Here is a 19,916-nt window from a genome sequence, read left to right on the forward strand (position 1 = left end):
AAATAAAATATGTACAAAAAAACCCAAAATCCAATGTGTGAATGACATAATCGTGAAAACGGCGACGTTCGACGAAACGACAGCAAAGCGGCTGATTTTTTTTTTATCTATCGGGCAAATGGAGTTATCATTTGGTGTATCAAACGTATCTTTGTCTCTCTGTTAAACCCTCTCTGTTAAACCAGTAAATAATTTTTTTCATACATTACATAAAATCTCATATTTATATGTATAAAGAAGAGTAGAGATGCATACGTACGTGTGTGATGTAACTTTCATCCATAAAATTGGTATTTGTCAGAATCGTCTTGAAAATAGGTTTCCGTGCGTTCTGTTTACGATGCGTGTAATATACTTATCATCTAAAAGATTTTTACTTTCACGATTAGTAAAAATTTATAACAAATCGTTTTGGATAATCTCTGTTCGTTTTATTTTATTTTAGTTTAATGTTAACCACACTATGATACTCCTAAACAACAATATCATGATCAGTAACATAAACTTATCATAAAATCAGAAGATTACAACTCAAATATCTTTGACCAAAAAAAAAAAGAAAACGACTAAAAATATAAATATACACAGAGATTAATATAGAATATGAATCCCAAAAAGAAAAGAAAAAAAAATTGTAGTGAAAAACTCATCAAGGGTTGTAGATAGAGTTACCACATTTGCATTTCCAGCTCATGGGTTTGTAATTAGTACTATCGTCTCCTCTGGTGTAATCAAGATGAATCATCTCAGAGGAGGAAGAAGTAAAAGGAGAATGAAGCTTTGTTTGAGGATTTGTAGGGACTTGAATTGCTTCACAATGACCACAAGAACGACATCTCACCCTTTCACATCTTGGTGGTCTTGATCCTATTAGACCTCTCATCATCATCATCTTCTCATCTTGATCTCCTCCTCTCTGTTCAAAATTATAGCACTTTTTTAAAACAACCCAAATTGAATCTTGTTTAACAGAGCCAAAAAAACAGAGGAGGTTTTAAAAAGTACCTTGGTGAATTCGACAGAGTTTGGCTCTGGTCTACCTGAAAATTGTCATAAGAAGTAAAAGAAAGATTTAAGATTATGATATGAAGGGTTACGTATGATAGATAATATGGAAATGTGATATTGACCGCATATCTTACCATTAGCCATAAGACTGAAATGGGTCGAATTAAGAATCAGCAAAATCAGTAGAAAGCTTGACATGTTGCTGCTGCTCCACAACACCATTTTCAGAGACAAGATCGGCTTGCAGTTTACACAAGAAAACAATTAGACTTTCTCTCTCCTCTAGTCTCTCTCTCTCTCTTTCTCTCTCTCACACACTCTTGTCTCACTATCTCTGCGTGGTTGATGTGTGTAGAGGAAGATTTGTAAGTAAAGAAGAAAAAGGAAAGTGACTACCCCTCTGAAGGGCTAAATAAAAAAAAACTTCCTAAAAGAATACTACACGCACAAATATATTAGGTGATATATATACATGTATGCACGTAAAGCCGTTTTCTTATATAAATTGAGTTGACATAAATAATAATGTAACTTTTTTTTGTTTGACAATAAATAATAATGTAACTTATATCTTATCTACTCTTTTATTTATTTTTTGTTGTATCATCACATCATCAAAAAATAAGAAAGAAACAAAAAATAAATGTCGGGACGTCCATAAATTAATGTTTTTGGAAATAAATCTATGATGTATAATTAAAAAATAGTCAGGTATCTCTATTAACGTGTATGTATTGATTGATACGTATGTGTCTTACAAGTTACAAGACTACAAAGAGTCGAATAAAAACAAGAATCAGGTGAAAAGGAAATTACGTAGGTACAAAAGAGCAGGATTGAGTAATTAATTTTTAACGCAAATACAACAGTTTTATACTAGTATAATGTTAAATTCATAAGAGATAGCCACATTAAACAGAAACCTATGAAAATAGGTTAATTAATCCTTTCAGTTATTAAAAAAAACATAATACAATACACTAAAAAATAAAAGGATTTAGTTTTCATCATATTCACAGCTGTTTCGTAAAAAAGAAATAAAAAAAAACTTTTATCTGCCTATAAGAATTATACATTTTGTAAAAAAAGAAATTGAGTTTGCTTTTTTTTTTTTTTTTTTTTTTTTGTTGAGTTGTGGTTTCTGCGGTTTCTTGTGGTAATAAGACTGACTGGAGCAGTGGAAGGGGGGGACCCTACTTCACCTGACCGACCAATACCGTGCCTCTTTGCCTTTTCGTATTCTTCTAACCAAAAAGTTTTATTATATAAATAAATAAATAGTGTTACTACTATTATTATAATTCCTTCTTTAGGGGCTAGAACTGTGTCTGTCAACACGTTTCGCTCACTCACTCACTCTTCCCAATTTCTTTTTCCAATGATTAAAACAATTATATGCTCTCTCAAATGGCTATGTCCAATTGTCCATGGCTATGTCCAGTTAACCGCCGTTTAACATTTCTTTCTTTTTACTATACGTGAAGATTGGCCTTTTGGTGATTATTCGAGGATTACGCACTAGACTCATACATAATTATTTCAGGTCAATATACTTTTAATTATTGAAGGATCGAGTCATCATAATATATGCTTCTGTTTGGTGTTGGGCAAACGAAACATGGCCTATGATTGTGGTATTAATTAAGTCGAAGAAGGCCCAGATGCAAGAAAGCCTATCATGGGGATATTCTCAATTTCTAAAAAGACCCATTAGATTCAGCGGTGACAAAATTAGTACAACACAATGCAATCTGTTTATTCAAGTTTTTACAGTAACATACAAAATCCCCAATTTTGTATAAATGTCTATATTTTCAGCCGTTTTAAAAACTAATCATAGCAGAAATATTAATAATCACAAAAAATTGACATCATTATGCATAATGAAAAGAGAACTACTAGTGCTTTTTTGTTATCTTGATCAGTAGTAGTTTTATATAAAAATGTTACCTGTATTCTCAACCGCATCTAAATTGCTTATCCAAATCTATTACAAGTATTGATGAAAGACAAAAAAAAAGAATATGAGAGATAGATCTTCAGAGCTTGACTATCAAAATTCTATCCTCCCTCACAACATTCACATGCGACTGAGTTCAACAAAGAAGAATCAACATTATATTTTTACGAGTAAAACTTTTCTCTCTATATACAATTTTCTCCAACTGGATTTTTTCTCTCACGTGCTCCTCATGTGCCTTTTCCTCTAGTGAAAATAAACCCTTGGAGTTTATTATGGTGTTGCTGCTTGCTTGCTTAATTATGGGCCAATTCATTCCACAAATCAAAGGGACTGGATGCATTAAAAGTGATGGTGTAACCCATTAGATTCAGTAGTTACATAATAGTTAGTTATATGCAATCACACAATGGAATTTATTCAATTTTTACAATAAACAAGAAATAGGCTTATACCGCTAAATTCTCAATTTTGTGTAAATGTATATTTCCAGCCGTTTTAAAAACTAATCATTGCAGAATAATGACATATACTATTAAAAAAAAGGTATACCATTAGTGAAAAAAGAGAACTACTAGTGTTTTTCTGTTATCTTGCAAAATAGTAGTAAATCAGATACAGCGTAAATCAATTTATTGTCGGTCGTGCTATGTTACTATTTTGAACAAGTACGACAAAAGAAAAGAGTGGCAAAGGGATGAAAGAAAAGTTGGGTAGCATATTAAATCAATATAATGCAAAAAAAAAAGTAGAATAGTTCAAAGACATGACATTAATTTCGAGTTAAATCGAGTTTTGCTGTATGAAATAATATTATGGAGTCCGTCAATTTCTTATCCAAAGTTCTTATAATTCCATGTGGCTTTGTCCAATGTAGTGTGTCCTTCTAAATTTATTAGACTTGATTGTTTTGATAACTATCGTTTTCATGCAAAAAATTCACAGGGTGTATTTAATTCGACATGGTATACATAACATACCAAATATTGCATCAACACGAAATAACCAAAAAATCATACTAATATATGATACATAATTACATACTGTATATGGGTTTAATATTTCGAAACATAGACACATACTTGATGCGCTCAGAGTGAAGAACTTAGCCAATCGATAAGTACTTTTCCCACAAACGAAATTGGATTGAGGTTCTTGAAACTAGAGTGCCAATTGCCAGATAGTACCATCTTTCTTTCTTTTATGATGGCTCGGACTAATTAATACCGAGTAAGAAATTATATGAATTAAAGATGTGGATATCAACAATGCAACGAGCACGACATAGACACATACATTTAACAACTTTCATGTATTTTCCTATTTTCCTCAATATATAATTAGAATGTTCATGCACAATCATAAAGACTTTAAAAACAAAAAAAAACAATCATAAATACTCAACATCCACTATCATTCAAGCAACCAAAATTTTTTTTTTTTTGGTCAACTAGTTTAATTCATTAAAAGAGCTTAAGATAGGTTTTCTTTCACAAAGGGAAGATACAGTAAATGCAGCGAGTGCACTCTTTGAGAGCTCGTCGGCCAAAACATTTGCCGAACGAGGGATAAACATAAAAGAACAGGAGCTAAAAGAAGTAAGTGAACAGCGGATATCATGGATAATGCCAACGAGTTCATTCACGACCTTTCCTGCGTTTAGTAGATCCACTAGCATCTTGGAGTCAGTCTTAACTTCAATTTTTAGTCGAGAGAGAAAGTCGAGCGAGTGTGATACACGCGCGGCGATTTTTTCTCTCCCACCGTTTCTTTTTCTTCTGACCACAAGCTCGTGCTCCGATCTGGGTCCTCCGTCAATTCCGGTGACTGCGAGGACCCCTCGGCCCATGGTTCTTCACTCGCGACTCTTTGCATGTTACCAGCGAAGCTGATGGACGAAATCAAGGGAGCAGTGGAGAGGAGAAGAATCCGCGAGACGCCGATGGCAAGAGCTCTGCCAAAGGAGTTGCTACGCGGAGTGGAAGAGGGAGATTCACGGCGACGAACGAGAGAAGAAGGCAGATAGATCGGAGGATTGGAGATCTTGGAGGCTTCGCGGGATCGGTTACGATAGGGGAGGTAGTCTCCGATCCGGCGAAGCTAAACCACCATCGAAGGCCCGCTTATCTACTCCCTGCTGCCTCTCTCTCTCACGACTGAGCGTGAAAACCTCCTCGACAAAAGGCAGATCGGATCTCTTCCTCCTTCCCAAAACGGCTCTACGGTGGCAGGACGGCAAACGGATCTTGGATCACCGTCTCTGTTCGGCTACCGTCGTCCAGGCTCACCGGAGGTCCTGTTCCGGCTGAGTATCCGCAAGTATGGGCGGCGGCTGCAAACGAGTTCTTCGTTCTGCAGATTAGGGTTTCATAGTTCCCGGTTTGGTTCGGTCTGTGAACCCGGCCGGTTTTGTTTCCATCGGTTTAGTTTTGGTTAACTGTAAATGAGTTGGACCCTAGGGATTTATGTATATGAGCCTACTCCGGAAATAGCCCATTGGGCATTATATGTTTATTAATTGAATACCCTTTAACAAAAAAAAAAATAAATCTTGGAGTCATTCTTGTGTAACAATAAAAATAAACACACAGAAGTTGCCATTTCACTTGTCGATGAATCAAATTATCCGTAACATAAAACTAGTGTCTCTGTGCAATTTGATGGAGGATAGGAAAAATAAATTTATTTAGGAAAATAATTTTATGAAAAATGAAAGAAAACACCAATTATATAATCTAAGATACGATCGTGTGACAAAAAAAAAAACAAAAAAACAAAAAACAAAACAAAAATTGAAGAATCCAAAGATACGATCGTGCAATGATGACACGTGGCCAAATTAGTTTTACGCTCCTATTGGGTAATTCCTCTGCCTCAATCATTGAGAGCCAAGAAATAATATTACCAACTTTTATCACAACAAATTGGAATGTTTTTTTTTCTTTTCTTTCATAGTTATCGTAAATTCTTCTTTGATAATAATGTGAAAAGTTATTACTCCATCTGTTTCACAAAAAGTATCATTTTGGCATAATGCACACAAATTAAAAAAATACTCCCTCTGTTTCACAAATAGTATCATTCTGGAGTATTTTATTTGTTTCACAAAGACTGTCACTTTATATTTCCAATGAGATTTTTAATATCAAATTTTCTAATTTACCCTTAACCCAAAGCTTTTTCTATTAGATTTAAATGATAAATTGCTTATTAAATAAGAGTATATATGTGTAATTCAAGTTTTTCTTAATTTGTGTGTAATTGGTCAAAATGACACTCTTTGTGAAACAGAGGGAGTATATAAATTTCTATTTTACCCTTTATAAATGCACTAAATTTTTTCTCTTTCTAATTAATTAGCTCAAATTATAGGGATAAAAATGAGAATTTAATCTTCAAAACTGCATTGAAAACATAAAATGACACTCTTTTTGTAACAAAGAAGATGTGTCAAAATGACACTCTTTGTGAAACAGAGGGAATACCAAACAGTGTGCAATAACTAAATTAAATTCTAGAAAGAAAAAAAAAAGGAGACAAAGTGAAATAACAGTAACAAGAGATATTCAGTGAATTTAAAACATAATAATAACAACAATAATAGAAAAGTGGTAGGTCCAAAAATATTGAGACGATCAGTGATTAGCTGTACTGAAAAGCTGAGCTCTAAATGAGACCTTCCTCAATAATTGTACATGAACATTTGCCTGCATGCGTCTCTATGACTATATATAAATATGACTTCGATCTTTCTAATTTCAAAACAAACTCATCATCTTAAGTTACATAGCAACAATGGTTGAGTCACTCTCCTCTTCAAGATATGTTTTCTTTATGATAAGCATATGCTTATTTGCAGCATTGTACCAGCCGGTTTTGAGTAGACCGGCTAAATTTGAGGATGACTTTAGGATTACATGGTCCGATGCTCATATCACCCAAATCGATGGAGGAAGAGCTATCCAGCTCAAATTGGACCCTAGCTCAGGTTCTTACATATATATATGCAATAATAGTTAATTATATTGGAACATAATATAGATTTTTCCTTTCAAATATTTGTTTTTTTAAACTACTTTTGTCCAACATTGGTTTAGGATGTGGATTCGCTTCCAAGAAGCAATACTTGTTCGGCCACGTGAGCATGAAAATCAAACTTCTCCCGGGTGATTCGGCCGGAACTGTCGCTGCCTTCTATGTAACCACATATATATAGTATTTCTCATGTTTGTTTCAGTTTAAGAGTTAATTTTGGTTATAACATAACACACTATATGCATATGATCAATTGTGCAGATGAATTCCGATACGGATTCCGTAAGAGACGAGCTGGATTTCGAGTTTTTAGGAAACCGAAGTGGGCAACCTTACACCGTGCAAACCAATGTCTTTGCTCATGGTAAAGGCGATAGAGAGCAAAGAGTTAACCTTTGGTTCGACCCTTCTCGTGATTTCCACGAATACGCCATTTCATGGAACCACCTCCGTATTGTGTAAGTAACATTATTGTGTATATATATACAAATACATCTACAAGCAGATTCTCCCAACTTTATCTAATTATTAGAAGGAATGTAACATATAGTAACAAATTAACCAATAATTTTGTTGTAGAAGATTCGTTTTAACTTATTCTTATCTTTTCATTATTTTCACGAAAGACATGATTGGTTTAATATTTTGTCGTCCCCGTGGACCATGAAATAAGAGAATGAAAGAGACAGCATATTTGTTTTGGAGGAGGCATTCATCATTTGAACATATGAAGGTCCCACATTTTTAGAATCCATTAGCCATAACTTATAAAGTTATAAGTAAAAAACAAAAAAACAAAACAAATTATCAAAGATATGCATGGTTCTCTTAGTTGCAATAAAATATGCAAAAGTAATATACATTTTCTAATCGTCTAATATGTGGGGTGTGTAGGTTCTACGTAGACAAGGTGCCCATTAGGGTTTATAAGAACAACGAGGCAAGGAAAGTACCATACCCGAGATTCCAACCAATGAGTATATATTCCACGTTGTGGGAAGCTGATGATTGGGCGACACGCGGAGGAATAGAGAAAATCAATTGGTCGGGAGCACCATTTTATGCTTACTACAAAGATTTTGATATCGAAGGATGTCCGGTTCCAGGACCAGCGAATTGTCCTACTAATCCGATGAACTGGTGGGAAGGCAGTGCATACCACACGTTGAGCCCGGCGGAAGCTCGAGGATATAGATGGGTTCGAGTGAACCATATGGTCTATGATTATTGCACTGATAAGTCTCGCTTTCATGTTCCTCCCCCAGAATGCTCCGCTGGAATATGATCCAAATTAAACACACATTTAAAAAGCAAAAACAAGACAAAGTGGTTCCACAATCGATCTGATTGTGATCAAGTGTTCTTATGTATCTATATCTTTGAATTTTACTTTGTTTCCATCATGTCTTGTATTCCATTGGGTTATTATCGTGTATGAACACCAAGTTTGTTTGTTGGAGTATATTATTATGTCTCTTTTGGTTCGGTTCGCAAATCGCAACAATTCAGTTTGAAGAAAACAAGCAATTTGACAGATAAGAAAAATAAACCAGTATTATATTAGTTCCATGATCGATGCTGGTCTAGATTCGATTTCGTTCAATTTAATTAATTAATTTTTTGTTAATAAGTATTATTTTCCTCTATAACACAAAACTTTCTGTGTTAAAAAAAAAAAAAAAACACAAAACTTTCTAACGGTAAAAAAAGAAAAACTTAATAACGGTCTTCTTGATAGGGTTTGTGGACACCTTCTATATGGGCCTGGTCTTTCCGTCTTCTCTTAACAGTACTGTATTGGGCCTTGACACAATACTATGCTTTATTTTATACTCGTTACATATCAGATCAACTGAAATTAGGATCAACCGATCAACCATGCCAAAGCCAATCGAACTAGGTTAGATCCGTCACACCTGTTAACAAAATACGTTTTTTTTTTTTTTTTTTTTGTAGTTAACCGTAGTCTGAATTTGTAAAATCAGATCTAAATTTTGAAAAGTTATGAGCAAATATGGAACAGTCCGTAAAGTTTCAAACAAGTCTAATTAGTCTTTTTGTTGATATTGATGGCAGGGATAAGCAAAGCCAATGATGCAGATGACAACAGATGATGAGTGTGATGATGGTAACTAAAGGTTTTATGATCAGGGTGAGGTCCAGCACGGGATTCATGAGTGGCTAGAAAACAGGGTTTTATTTGATTCAAAAGGTTAAGTAATAATGGGAAAAATCAGCAAATATGATATAAAAAAAAAGATTACAGGGGTCCATTAGAGATAATTGGAATGGTCCAAATTTGTAACTTTCTGAGAACAAATTGATGAGTGATGACTAATCCAAAATGCTTTTTCTTTTCTTTTATATACAACTTGAAACTTCCACATTGACCTGTTGTTTGGCTGTTTCTACCTTTTATTATATGTTTATACCAAAAATTTAGTATTTTCTTTAGTAAATAGCGATAAGGAAATAAAAAGTGATGAACTGATGATGTATTTTGATGTAACACAAACTACTATATTGCAACAGCTCATTACTGTATTTAAAGTCGAGACAAATTTAAATTTGTGAAAACCCTTGTCCTTCACCGTCTCTTTTTTTTTTTTTTTTTTTTGAAAAGCATTTTTTTTTTTCTTATTTTCTAAATATTATCAACCTCAAATAAAAAACTATTAAATCTAGAGCTAGCCATCTTAAGATAATCCTTCGAATCACTATTTTGTTTATAAAAAGTTTACTCTAATCACCAAAAACTAAAAAACAATTATGCAAAATTAAAAGTAATATGAAATATACTTTATCTTCACTATCATCGTCAAGTTTTGTAAAACTATAATAGTAATATATCATACTAAAACTATCGTGATAAAGAATTCTAAACTACTCTTAAAATTTTGAAATTCTTATATATGTGAATGTGACTATAATAATTCTTTGAAAACAGATGTGAGGTTGTTAGGTTGAGTATTATTTTCTCACTTGGGAAAATTGACTTGCATTTGACATAAGTGGAAAGTAAAATTGAACAAAATAAAAGCAATTTAGAGGGTTCTTATACATAAAAAATCACATTTTATGTAAAAAAAAAATGTTATCCTCAGTCTATATAACATCGTGATCAACTACATCTAACATCATGCATGATAGCAAACAAAAAAGAAAGAACAAACAAACTTATGATACAACTTCCTAATACAGATCAACAACACCGATAATCCAATTCGTTATCAATTATTGAGATTTTGTGGTATACATCAAAAGCTTTTGTTTTGGAAAAGGATTTATAGATATTTTAATTATATGTAGCTGTTTTGTACTTCAAGTTTCGTTAGTTAAAATTTAGACGTATCTTCTAACTATGTTAAGTATGCATGTGAAAAGACAGTATTCTATTCTATGATGAAGATGTGATTATTTAGAGGAACATCCACATGTGTCTTGACTCAAAAGGAGAATGTTCCACGTGTCAATTAGATTATTACTAAAGAAAAATTTGCTTTGACCATGACTACAAAGAGCAATGTGATGCGACGCAAAATGTAACTCATGAGACCCGCGTGTTATTTCGAGATTTTGTCACATGAAACGATCATCTAAATTATCTATTAAAAATCCATCTTTGATATGTAAGGTTGTATATATACTTGACGTTGGAATTTTTTTGTGAACATATTAAAAAGAAAAAAATCTTTATATTTGCACTTTTGATCTTACTAATGACTCAAAAGGATTTTTTTGAAAATAAATTATGTCCAACTTAAAAATATAAAGTTACATATATAACAATAGTCTTTGCTATGTTAGATATATTTATTGTATACCAAAATTAATGTATATCTTTTAAAAAAGAAAACAACAAAAAGCTACAGAACGTGTATATAATTGACAAAAAGTCCGGAGGAGGGGAAGCAAAATCACATGGTTCTCCATATTATATGCATCAATCAATTACTAGAAAGGGTTCAAAGTTCTTTAATATGGTACATGACAAGTGAAGAAAAATGGGCATACACTACCATTTATATATTGCTTTTCGTAACTAAAGATATTACTACATGTTCCAAAAGGCTATGAGCCGCATCTAGTAAATCCTGCTATGTTCCATTTATTCAATAGTCCCATTTTTCTACCTCTATTATTGAAAATTTTAGACCCATTTCGTCGACAATAACACTAGATCACATAGTATATCAAGACGCTCATCGACAAGTTCCTCTTATTTTTTTTTTTTGGTTAAAAAAGTTCCTCTATCTATGTTGGTAGATATTTCTTTTTCCACATCTATGTCGATAAATTAACCCGATAATATTTGGTCTATTTTACATAGTTATAACCAGTGTTCAAAAAGCGCTAGGCGGTATCTGGGCGGTGACCCAGCGCCTAGAGCCTAGAATGCCTAATCGGGGTCTAGACGGTTTTTAGGCAGTTTAGGCGTTTACAACATAAAACATTATATATATAAAATTATGTACAAATATATGTTAGAAAAATAAAAAAATTATAAATTATAAACAAAAGTAAGAAAAATACATTTATTTAAGTTATATTAACAACATATAAATATTTATAATTACGTATATAGATATAAAATTTAATAATTTAAATATATGTAATTAAAAATAAAAAATAAATATCAAAATTAAATTAATGTAATTTTAAGCGGTTTATGCGGTTATCTAGGCGCCTGCTGAGCGCCTAGCGCCTAGGCGGCCGCCTAGACCGCTTTCTTGAATACTGGTTATAACACACTTTTTTCCTCGTTAGTACAACAGATGAAAAAAACATCCTTGGATCACTATATAACTAATTACAGATAAATTTATTGGGAATAATAATATCAGCGGGTGCGAAATATAGATTAGTACTCCCCCTGTTTCATATTAAGTGTCATTTTAGAATTTTTCACACATATTAAGAAAATCATTAAATTTTCTATTTAACCCTTATTAATATATTATTCAATTTTTTCTATTGGTCAATACATTAAATTAATAGGGATAAAATTGGAAAATTTACCAAATATCTACATTGGAAATACAAAATGACACTTATTTTGTAACAAAATAATCATTCTAAAATGACACTTAATATGAAACAGAGAGAGAGGGAGTATGTGTTATGTTACAAATTTGGGATAAAGACCTTTTTAATATTGTATATGTTCTTTATAACATACTAAAATAATTATTAAAAAAAAACATGAATATACCTAGCACAAAACTCCAAAAATAATTTACCAACCGTCGCGACCGTGACTATATCTCAGATGACTAATTGACGAAGGCCGAAAAAAAGTTTTGTATGGTCCAACAAATAAAAATCATGATTTAGATATTTCCTTAATTGAACCTTGAAAAAATGATACTACAAAGTCATAATCGTTTATTCTAGCTGTTTGTGTGATAGTATTTTTAGAGTTAATTTTCGGGAAGTAAAAAGAGAGCTAATTAAAATATATTCAAGGTTATCTACCAACCTTTTATTAGTAACACGCACAAAGGTGTGTCTCAACTCTCAAGACGTGTTAAGCAACCGATGATGGTTAGCTTAAAAGCTTTAATCCTCTTATTAACCTAATTTAGGTGTTAAGTTACCTTTTAATTGGTTAATCTCGTATATGGAATATAGAAATATAATTTTTCTTGCACTCAAATGATGTGCATATCACTAAGCAGTTCTGGACAGATTAATAAAACTATATGTACAATTGCAGAAGGCCACCACTAGTTACATAAACTACTAGATTGTAGACTAAAACCAAATTAAGTAATTGATTACAGACTCTACAGTAAATTACAAAAGCAATGCGGTGTGTATACTAGTATTATATTGATATTGGTAAGATAACGCGTATAAAGATTAGCTATGACACGAGAGTTGTTATGTTTTTTGTTTTTAATATCAAATTTAGGAACCGAATTAACACATTCGAGAAATAAAAAATTTGTTTTTGGAGTGTTCTACCAAATTCATGGTTAGTGATTAAAAAAATAGCCCTATATTTAAAATGAAAAGTCGGGAACAAGAATTCGACAAACCGACAATTTAACCAGCAACTGACACATGTCTTTCGCTGTTCTTAATACACTAATTATGTTCGTGCACACGTAAAGCAAATCTATCAATCATTAAAAGAAACAACCTCATATAATTAGTCACATACATTATTAAATAATCAATAATGATATGGAATCGTACTAATCTTACTAGTATACACCAATATTTATAAATTATGTATACAAATTATTTTCTAATCGATTGCCGCCGATTTAGTACGTCTCATCAGAATCTTGCCTGCCTAATATAAAATCTTCTGTTCTCGCTTGAAGGATCGATTATTATTTTTTCGAAATGACCACGTATACATATTTTCAAAAGTGAACATTAAATATTTTATGTTATTTGTCAAATGCTTGTACTAGTGAAATAATTTTATTATGTAAATGCAAATATGAAATCTACTCGTCATAATGCATGAAAATTGTAGACGAAAACATATAAGTACACATGCCGTATAAGAAAAACACACTACACTACGTAAACTTATATTTGGATCATATAGTCTTGATTGTAATCAGATTTTAAAAAAAAAAGAAAAAAAAAAGAGAAAAAAAAGAAAAAAAAATTATCAAAGAAACAAAAAAAAAGGAGGAATGATTCCGTAAAAAAAGAATTGAGTTTACGAGAAAGTCACCGATTTCCCCGGAAAGTCATCTCATCATTAAATGGTCCACCACCATAATTTCAGGGTCACCGATCTTAAAATTTTCTTGTGGACTCTCTCGTCATCTCACCCGTCCCCCATCATCACGCATGCATTACATTCTTCTACGATAATTTTCACTATTTTTTATCTTATTTTTTCTCGAACAAACACTCTTTTTTTTCTTTCACAAATACTACTATTAGTTTAGATGAAAACAATCATACATATTAGTAGTGGTATATTACTTGTGGAGATCAATCTCAACGCCATATCTTGGAGACTTCGACGTCCTTTTAACTCACAGCCTAGAAAAATTCAATGATTCTATTAAATGTCCAGTCACGATCAATATCAGCTTCTATTAAATGTACTATACATACGAGAATTATTTATTTGAAACTTACAACGGTCCGAGTAAAAAATAACATAATTTAAAATTAAATTGTACAGTACTCAATATGTTGTGCATGTACGTGTTGAAATTGCAAGATTCATGAATAGGGTTAATTTATATGTGTATGTGTGTGTTCGTGAATCACGTAATTTACTTTATGAATATTTCTTGCTGTCATTTTCATAAATATGTTAATAAATACGTCTCGTTGTCATGTATTCATTTAAAACACTGAATATACGTGTATAGTAAATATAGGTATAACATGAAGAGTCATACACTAATTAATTAAAATCCCATAATCTCTACAACATGGACATGGTCGCGAGAAGAAAAAATGAAGAGAAAAATCACGTGAAGCATGTCCCACCTTACCCCTTAAAGATAGAGAGCATCTCACTGGTCACTGCTTCAAATCTTCACGAACATTTATTATTTATTTGTTTATTTACATGTTACTATAATTCCACAAAACGTATCTACATTAAATACAATTCTTTTCTTTGCGATGAAGCTTTGTAATTCGATGATGATATTTTTGTTTTTTTATCGTTGTTATTTTATGGATGATATCTGACTACATATGTGAACACGTTTTTGCATTATGTGTATTGGCTCTTCTAATTTGCCTGTGTTATATATAGTTTAAGATTTTTTTTATAAATTAAATTAGTAGTAATTTTTTTGGATAAAATTGAAATGGTTTAAGGAGATGTATCAATACACGTGAGCTAACCTCTTAGCCCCACACCCTTTATCTCTCTCACTTAAAATCATTCACACCCATCAAATGATTTTTCAGTTTTTTTTTCCACCTTTAGACACAAAAACAAAATAATAAATATTCAGTTTATTTTTTCCACCTTTAGACACAAAAACAAAATAATAAATAATCGATTTATCTAGAGCCAAATAATAAATGTGATTTTTTTTTTTTTGTTTATTTCAAAATCGATTTAATATGAAATCGATCGTTTGGCTTTACCGGATGATATCTCTTTACCTTCTTAAAGTTTTGAAATTCTCTCCATCTATCTAGTTATACTTATAAGTGTTTTCTATATTGGTGGGAAATATATTTCAGTCAATTATATTTCCATTTTTGGGTTCGACGGTTGAAAACAAAACCAAGTTGGCATCAGTGTCTCATTTAGATGAACGATTAGTAAAGAATATTGGAGTTTTTTTTGTTGCTAAGCAATATGGGAGTTTTTTTAGCTAATCAAAGTGCAGAAACTCTGAAACTATAAAGTTTTAGTGGATACTTTTACAAATATATACACGAATCGTCCTGTTAGTAGAATCAATATCCATTAGGACATTTAAAAATCAATAAAATAAGGAAGCAGTGTTTAGTTGTTTACGTCGTTTTTAGTGTGAACTGAAATTAGAAACCATATTGAATTATTATTAATATATTTTTTTCCCTGAAAATGACCCCATATTGATTAATTGACGATAGAAAATTTATAAATCAATATTATAGTCGCATGAATGAACAATCATTTGTTAAGGAGACGTAATAAATCATTGCAAAGTTGTACGAAACTTATATATATTTATGTTTTTTACAAGCAAAATTATACTACCATAATACATATTTGCAGGAAAGAAAGAAAAACAAACAAGAGAAGATGGATTAGTAAAGTCCTAATATCTTCTTCTATTTCCGCTACAAATTTAAAACTTATATAATTACAAACTATTTTTTTCTTCATCAACCAACAACAATCCCACCGAAAAATAAAGTGGAATCGTTGAAGAGTCTTATATATAAAGACTATATACCCCATTTCCCCCCAATTTCTACGTAATATTTTTTTCCTGAAATTTTACTTTCTAACTAATTCCTAATTTGATTTAAGAAAAAAAGAAAAAAAAAAACCCCCAAACAAAAATAAAAATTTAATTAATAAGTAACTAACAAGCTGCAGAAGGATTAGTGAAAGGGTTATAGAAACGAGGCTTTGTGACGATGGAGAAAGCTCCTTTCGCCGTTTCTCCATCAACCGCTGCCGTACCTCCGCCGGCACCTACACCACCACCGCTGCCGCCTAGTCTCTCACAAGAAGGGCACATCGTCAAAGTTGCCGCCGGCATATGCATGTAAAACGGTTGAGCCAGTTTTAAAGCCTTAAGATCTTGAAGCTCCTTTTGAAGCCTTCTATTCTCATCCGTTAGAGTCTCACAACATTTCTTCAAAAACTCACAATCCACTTCTGTTTGCTTCAGTTTTGTCCTGTCGAAATTTATTCAAAACAAAATTAATTTAGAACCAAAAAAGAAAGAAAGAAAAGAAATACTATATACTATATATATATATATATCGGATATTAAAATTTAATAAAATAAATTTACCTAGCTCTCCTGTTTTGAAACCATACTTCAACTTGTCTAGGCCTAAGATTTAGCTGTCTCGCAAGGGTTTGTTTTTGCTTCTGTGAATTTCATAGAAAATTAAATAAGGATATGATTAACGTAAATAAGAAGAGATTATATTAAGGAAATAATAAACTTACGGGATTAAGGGTGCTATGAAGTTTGAAGCTATCTTCAAGAAGAGCAGATTGTTGTTTAGTGAGTCTAAGCTTTTTACGAGCACTAACACCTTCTTCATCGTCATGATCATCACTCACTCTCGAACTCACTACTCTCTCCGTCGTCTCCTCCGCCTCTTCTTCGCCGTCGCCACCGCAGATTTCTCTTTCTCTCTTTACCCTTCCGCTCGAGAAAGATGAGATTCCGCTGTGAGAAGAAGTCTGCCGGCAAATCTGGTCTCCGGCGCCGGCAACAGTTTTAGTCTTGTAACTCTCACCGGATAGGCTTAGAGTCAACGACGGATCGAGCCTGATGAGACGGTGGTCCACGGTGGCGGAAGCTTTCTTGATGGCATGATTGTAGTTATTAGACGCTGGTGAGAGGCTTAAACCAAGAACAAGACCTGTGTTGCATGAATCATCAAAACCCATTTGATCTTCGTATTTGTTTCTTCTTATTAATCAAATCTTTAAGATCTTGAGAAGTATTACTATGAAGAGAAAAAAAAAAGTTTTTATAAATCTTTCTTAAGAATTTATTTTGGTGAAGTTTGGAAGATTATGGGACGAAATGAAACCAAGAGCCTTCTTCTTAAGAAGGAGAAGAGAGGCATTTAAAATAAATAAATAAAAATTATTTATTTTTTTATGGGTGGGTGGGTGGGTGGCTAATAATTAGAATTAATCAAAGGATTGGATTTATTTTTGCTTAGTATTTTTTTCAATAGAATTTTTGAAAAGAAAAAAAAAAAAGAATGTGGGAAATTATGATGGCACAAATTCTCTCTCCTTTTAATTTTCTCACTTACAAAGGTTGACCAAATGAGCACCCCACTTGCAACTATTCTTCCCACTTCAATTTTTTTTCAGTAATATCTATTGTATTCAAATTTATTCCCTCTTAGAATATACTTGTTTTGTCACATTATTTGATTGATGTGGTTTAAAAATTATACTATTGGTTTCTTTAAACAAAAAAAAAAATCAAAGGTAGCGAAACCCGGTTAATCTTTATATAATTTAACGGAAAAATGCAATACTAATATATTATAATTAAAACAAATGTAATATAAATATAAAAAAAAATTGAGTCTCTCCAAAAATTTTGATTTATCGGTGGCTAGTTACTTCGGATTGATATTTTTCATTTTCCTCATAAGCGTTTTTTTTTTAAATACCATTAATACATTGTTTTAAGTATTTGTTACAGTTACAACAACAACAAAAAGTTACAATTACAGCACATGATGAAACGATTCTATATCCTTCCCATGCCCACCTTCAAAGTTGATATGTTCTCTGATAAATATTTTGTAAAATTATTCACTCAAGTGCAGATATTCTTGTAATATACCCCGAAACATAATTAATTGAACTGAACTGAAGACTTGCTTAAAAAAAACCAGTTTTAGTTAATAATCAAATTATACCTTTACGACTTTTTTTAAGAGGTAGATTTTAATTTTCAATTTACCTCTATTGGCTATCTATTCCAACATAGTGTCAATATAGTTAAGAGACAGAGAAGAAGAAGAAAAAAGTAAGACAGTACTAGTAGTAATTAGAGAAGTGATTAAGAGGGGACTTTAAATAAGAGACCACATGAATTGTCTCCCACTCCATGCTTTGCTTGAGGAAGGCAGATATGGGTAACATGTCAGCTTGCCTACCAATCTTCAACCTCCTCACACTACACATTGGTTTTTTTTTTTCTTTTTTGTTTTTTTAAATAATCTCTTCTAACTTCTTTTTATATTCTGCATTCTTGTATATATTATTATTTGGGTTATGGATTGTGTGATCTCCACTTTCTTGTTTTAGGTTCAGTTCTCTTGATCTGGCCAGATTGTGTTGGGACTTATTCATTCAATGATTTCTAACTATTTTATTTGCACCGCATTTTTATTAATAATCTGTTTTTATTAATTAACATGTAAGTAGAAAATTCTACCAAAAAAAAAACATGTAAGTAGAAAATGTATAAGTATGAGATAACTTGTGAACAGACAAAAATGTCATGAACTAAAAAATTTCACGCGATCGCATAAAAATTTTACATGATAGATATCGACATATCGTCTCTATTTTTACATATTTTAAATAGAAAATAGCTAGAAAAAAAAACAGAATTCATTCATTATTTCACAGAATTCAGTGTTAACGAAGGAATCTTTGTATATTGAGTTATATTATTTTATACTCCCTCCGTTTCAAAATATAAGATGTTTTAGAGAAGTTTGTTGTTTCATAATATAGGATGTTTTTAAATTTCAATGCAACTTTTAGATTAGTTTAGTATTTTATATTATGCAGTATTGTTTCTGATTGGTTGAACTTATTAAAAGTAAAGTCTTTTTAATCTGGTGTTTTGCTTAAAACATCCTATATTTTGAAACGGAAGGAGTATCAAATATTGTGAATGGTATGAAAATAGAAACGGGTGGAATAAGAAGATTGATAATCATTCATGCCGGTGGTGGCATATGATACGTCAAACAGATATAATAAAGATTGTTGAGGGACTTAACTAGAAAGGTCGACGTGGAACGTTTTATTGGCTTTGGCACTTTCCAACAAAGTTAGGTTACCCATATTGTGCAAATTAATATAAGCGTGGCTGCGAAGGAGAAGTGGACAAAGTCACAATTTGGTTAAAATCGCTTTTACGACACAGTTATTAGTTTGGTTTACTTTGATCGGTGTAGACTAATATCCGAATAATCCGACAATTTGCAAGATCAAGCTAGAATCGTCAAGGCATCAGAATTAAGTTAGAACTGCAATTTCCTGAAGTATAATTTTTGCTGGTGTCTTTTGACTAAAAAGATTGCAATCGTCAATTACAAAAAAAATCTTTCTGACTTTATTTAAAGGGTCAATTTTGTCGTTTGGAACAAAAATAATTGAAACTTTAGAACATATATAGTTCTGAGAATGTGGCGAAGATACAGACATGTGATTCCAATTTACGATTACTTTTAACCATCTGACAAACTGCAAATGTTGAAAATAATTTGGCCTATATACACATAATTTATATATTGTATTTCTTTTTTGGTCCCCGACGGCAAGACCAGTCTCCTAAGGAGAAAGGTGTGGCAAACTCATTAACACGACGAGACGACACATGTAATTTATAATTTCATGTAGTATAATTTAATAGTCCTAGTGTTGTATTTAAGACCTACTCGAGCGTCAACACAGGAAAAATCACGACTCATGATTAAATCAAGTTATTTTTCAATTAAAGACCCGATATCTAGACTATTCAAA

At 32.0% G+C, this 19,916-nt stretch overlaps 3 protein-coding genes across 3 annotated transcripts; 1 reads left to right on the plus strand and 2 right to left on the minus strand.

Moving 5' to 3' along the window:
* Positions 1–488: 488 nt before the first annotated feature.
* On the minus strand, positions 489–1,558 carry LOC104729381 (EPIDERMAL PATTERNING FACTOR-like protein 2). The gene is made up of 3 exons (XM_010448318.2): positions 1,143–1,558; positions 1,006–1,040; positions 489–916 (listed from the first exon to the last, which is right to left on the minus strand). The coding sequence occupies exons 1-3, from the start codon at positions 1,228–1,230 to the stop codon at positions 650–652; spliced, it is 390 nt and encodes a 129-aa protein (XP_010446620.1). The 5' UTR covers positions 1,231–1,558; the 3' UTR covers positions 489–649.
* A 5,071-nt stretch (positions 1,559–6,629) lies between these two features.
* On the plus strand, positions 6,630–8,465 carry LOC104733098 (putative xyloglucan endotransglucosylase/hydrolase protein 7). Its single transcript, XM_010452709.3, has 4 exons — positions 6,630–6,956; positions 7,066–7,166; positions 7,265–7,461; positions 7,898–8,465. Exons 1-4 carry the CDS (start codon positions 6,764–6,766, stop codon positions 8,286–8,288), a joined length of 882 nt encoding a protein of 293 aa, XP_010451011.2. The 5' UTR covers positions 6,630–6,763; the 3' UTR covers positions 8,289–8,465.
* A 7,179-nt stretch (positions 8,466–15,644) lies between these two features.
* On the minus strand, positions 15,645–17,403 carry LOC104729383 (homeobox-leucine zipper protein HAT22). Its single transcript, XM_010448320.3, has 3 exons — positions 16,626–17,403; positions 16,465–16,544; positions 15,645–16,345 (listed from the first exon to the last, which is right to left on the minus strand). Exons 1-3 carry the CDS (start codon positions 17,073–17,075, stop codon positions 16,027–16,029), a joined length of 849 nt encoding a protein of 282 aa, XP_010446622.1. The 5' UTR covers positions 17,076–17,403; the 3' UTR covers positions 15,645–16,026.
* Between the last annotated feature and the right edge of the window lie 2,513 nt (positions 17,404–19,916).

Source organism: Camelina sativa, chromosome 12, assembly GCF_030686135.1.
Source record: "Camelina sativa cultivar CO46 ecotype springtype chromosome 12, ASM3068613v1".
Taxonomy (NCBI): domain Eukaryota; kingdom Viridiplantae; phylum Streptophyta; class Magnoliopsida; order Brassicales; family Brassicaceae; genus Camelina; species Camelina sativa.

Bases quoted from the DNA above. Each gene is read 5' to 3' on its own strand.
- LOC104729381 (XM_010448318.2), bottom strand. From the start codon at position 1,230: ATGGTGTTGTGGAGCAGCAGCAACATGTCAAGCTTTCTACTGATTTTG. The intron at 1,041-1,142 runs GTAAGATATGCG...GACAATTTTCAG, and splicing joins TTTCAGTCTTATGGCTAATG to GTAGACCAGAGCCAAACTCT. The intron at 917-1,005 runs GTACTTTTTAAA...AATTTTGAACAG, and splicing joins ACTCTGTCGAATTCACCAAG to AGAGGAGGAGATCAAGATGA.
- LOC104733098 (XM_010452709.3), top strand. From the start codon at position 6,764: ATGGTTGAGTCACTCTCCTCTTCAAGATATGTTTTCTTTATGATAAGC. The intron at 6,957-7,065 runs GTTCTTACATAT...ACATTGGTTTAG, and splicing joins CAAATTGGACCCTAGCTCAG to GATGTGGATTCGCTTCCAAG. The intron at 7,462-7,897 runs GTAAGTAACATT...TGGGGTGTGTAG, and splicing joins TGGAACCACCTCCGTATTGT to GTTCTACGTAGACAAGGTGC.
- LOC104729383 (XM_010448320.3), bottom strand. From the start codon at position 17,075: ATGGGTTTTGATGATTCATGCAACACAGGTCTTGTTCTTGGTTTAAGC. The intron at 16,545-16,625 runs GTAAGTTTATTA...TGAAATTCACAG, and splicing joins TTCATAGCACCCTTAATCCC to AAGCAAAAACAAACCCTTGC. The intron at 16,346-16,464 runs GTAAATTTATTT...AAATTTCGACAG, and splicing joins TTTCAAAACAGGAGAGCTAG to GACAAAACTGAAGCAAACAG.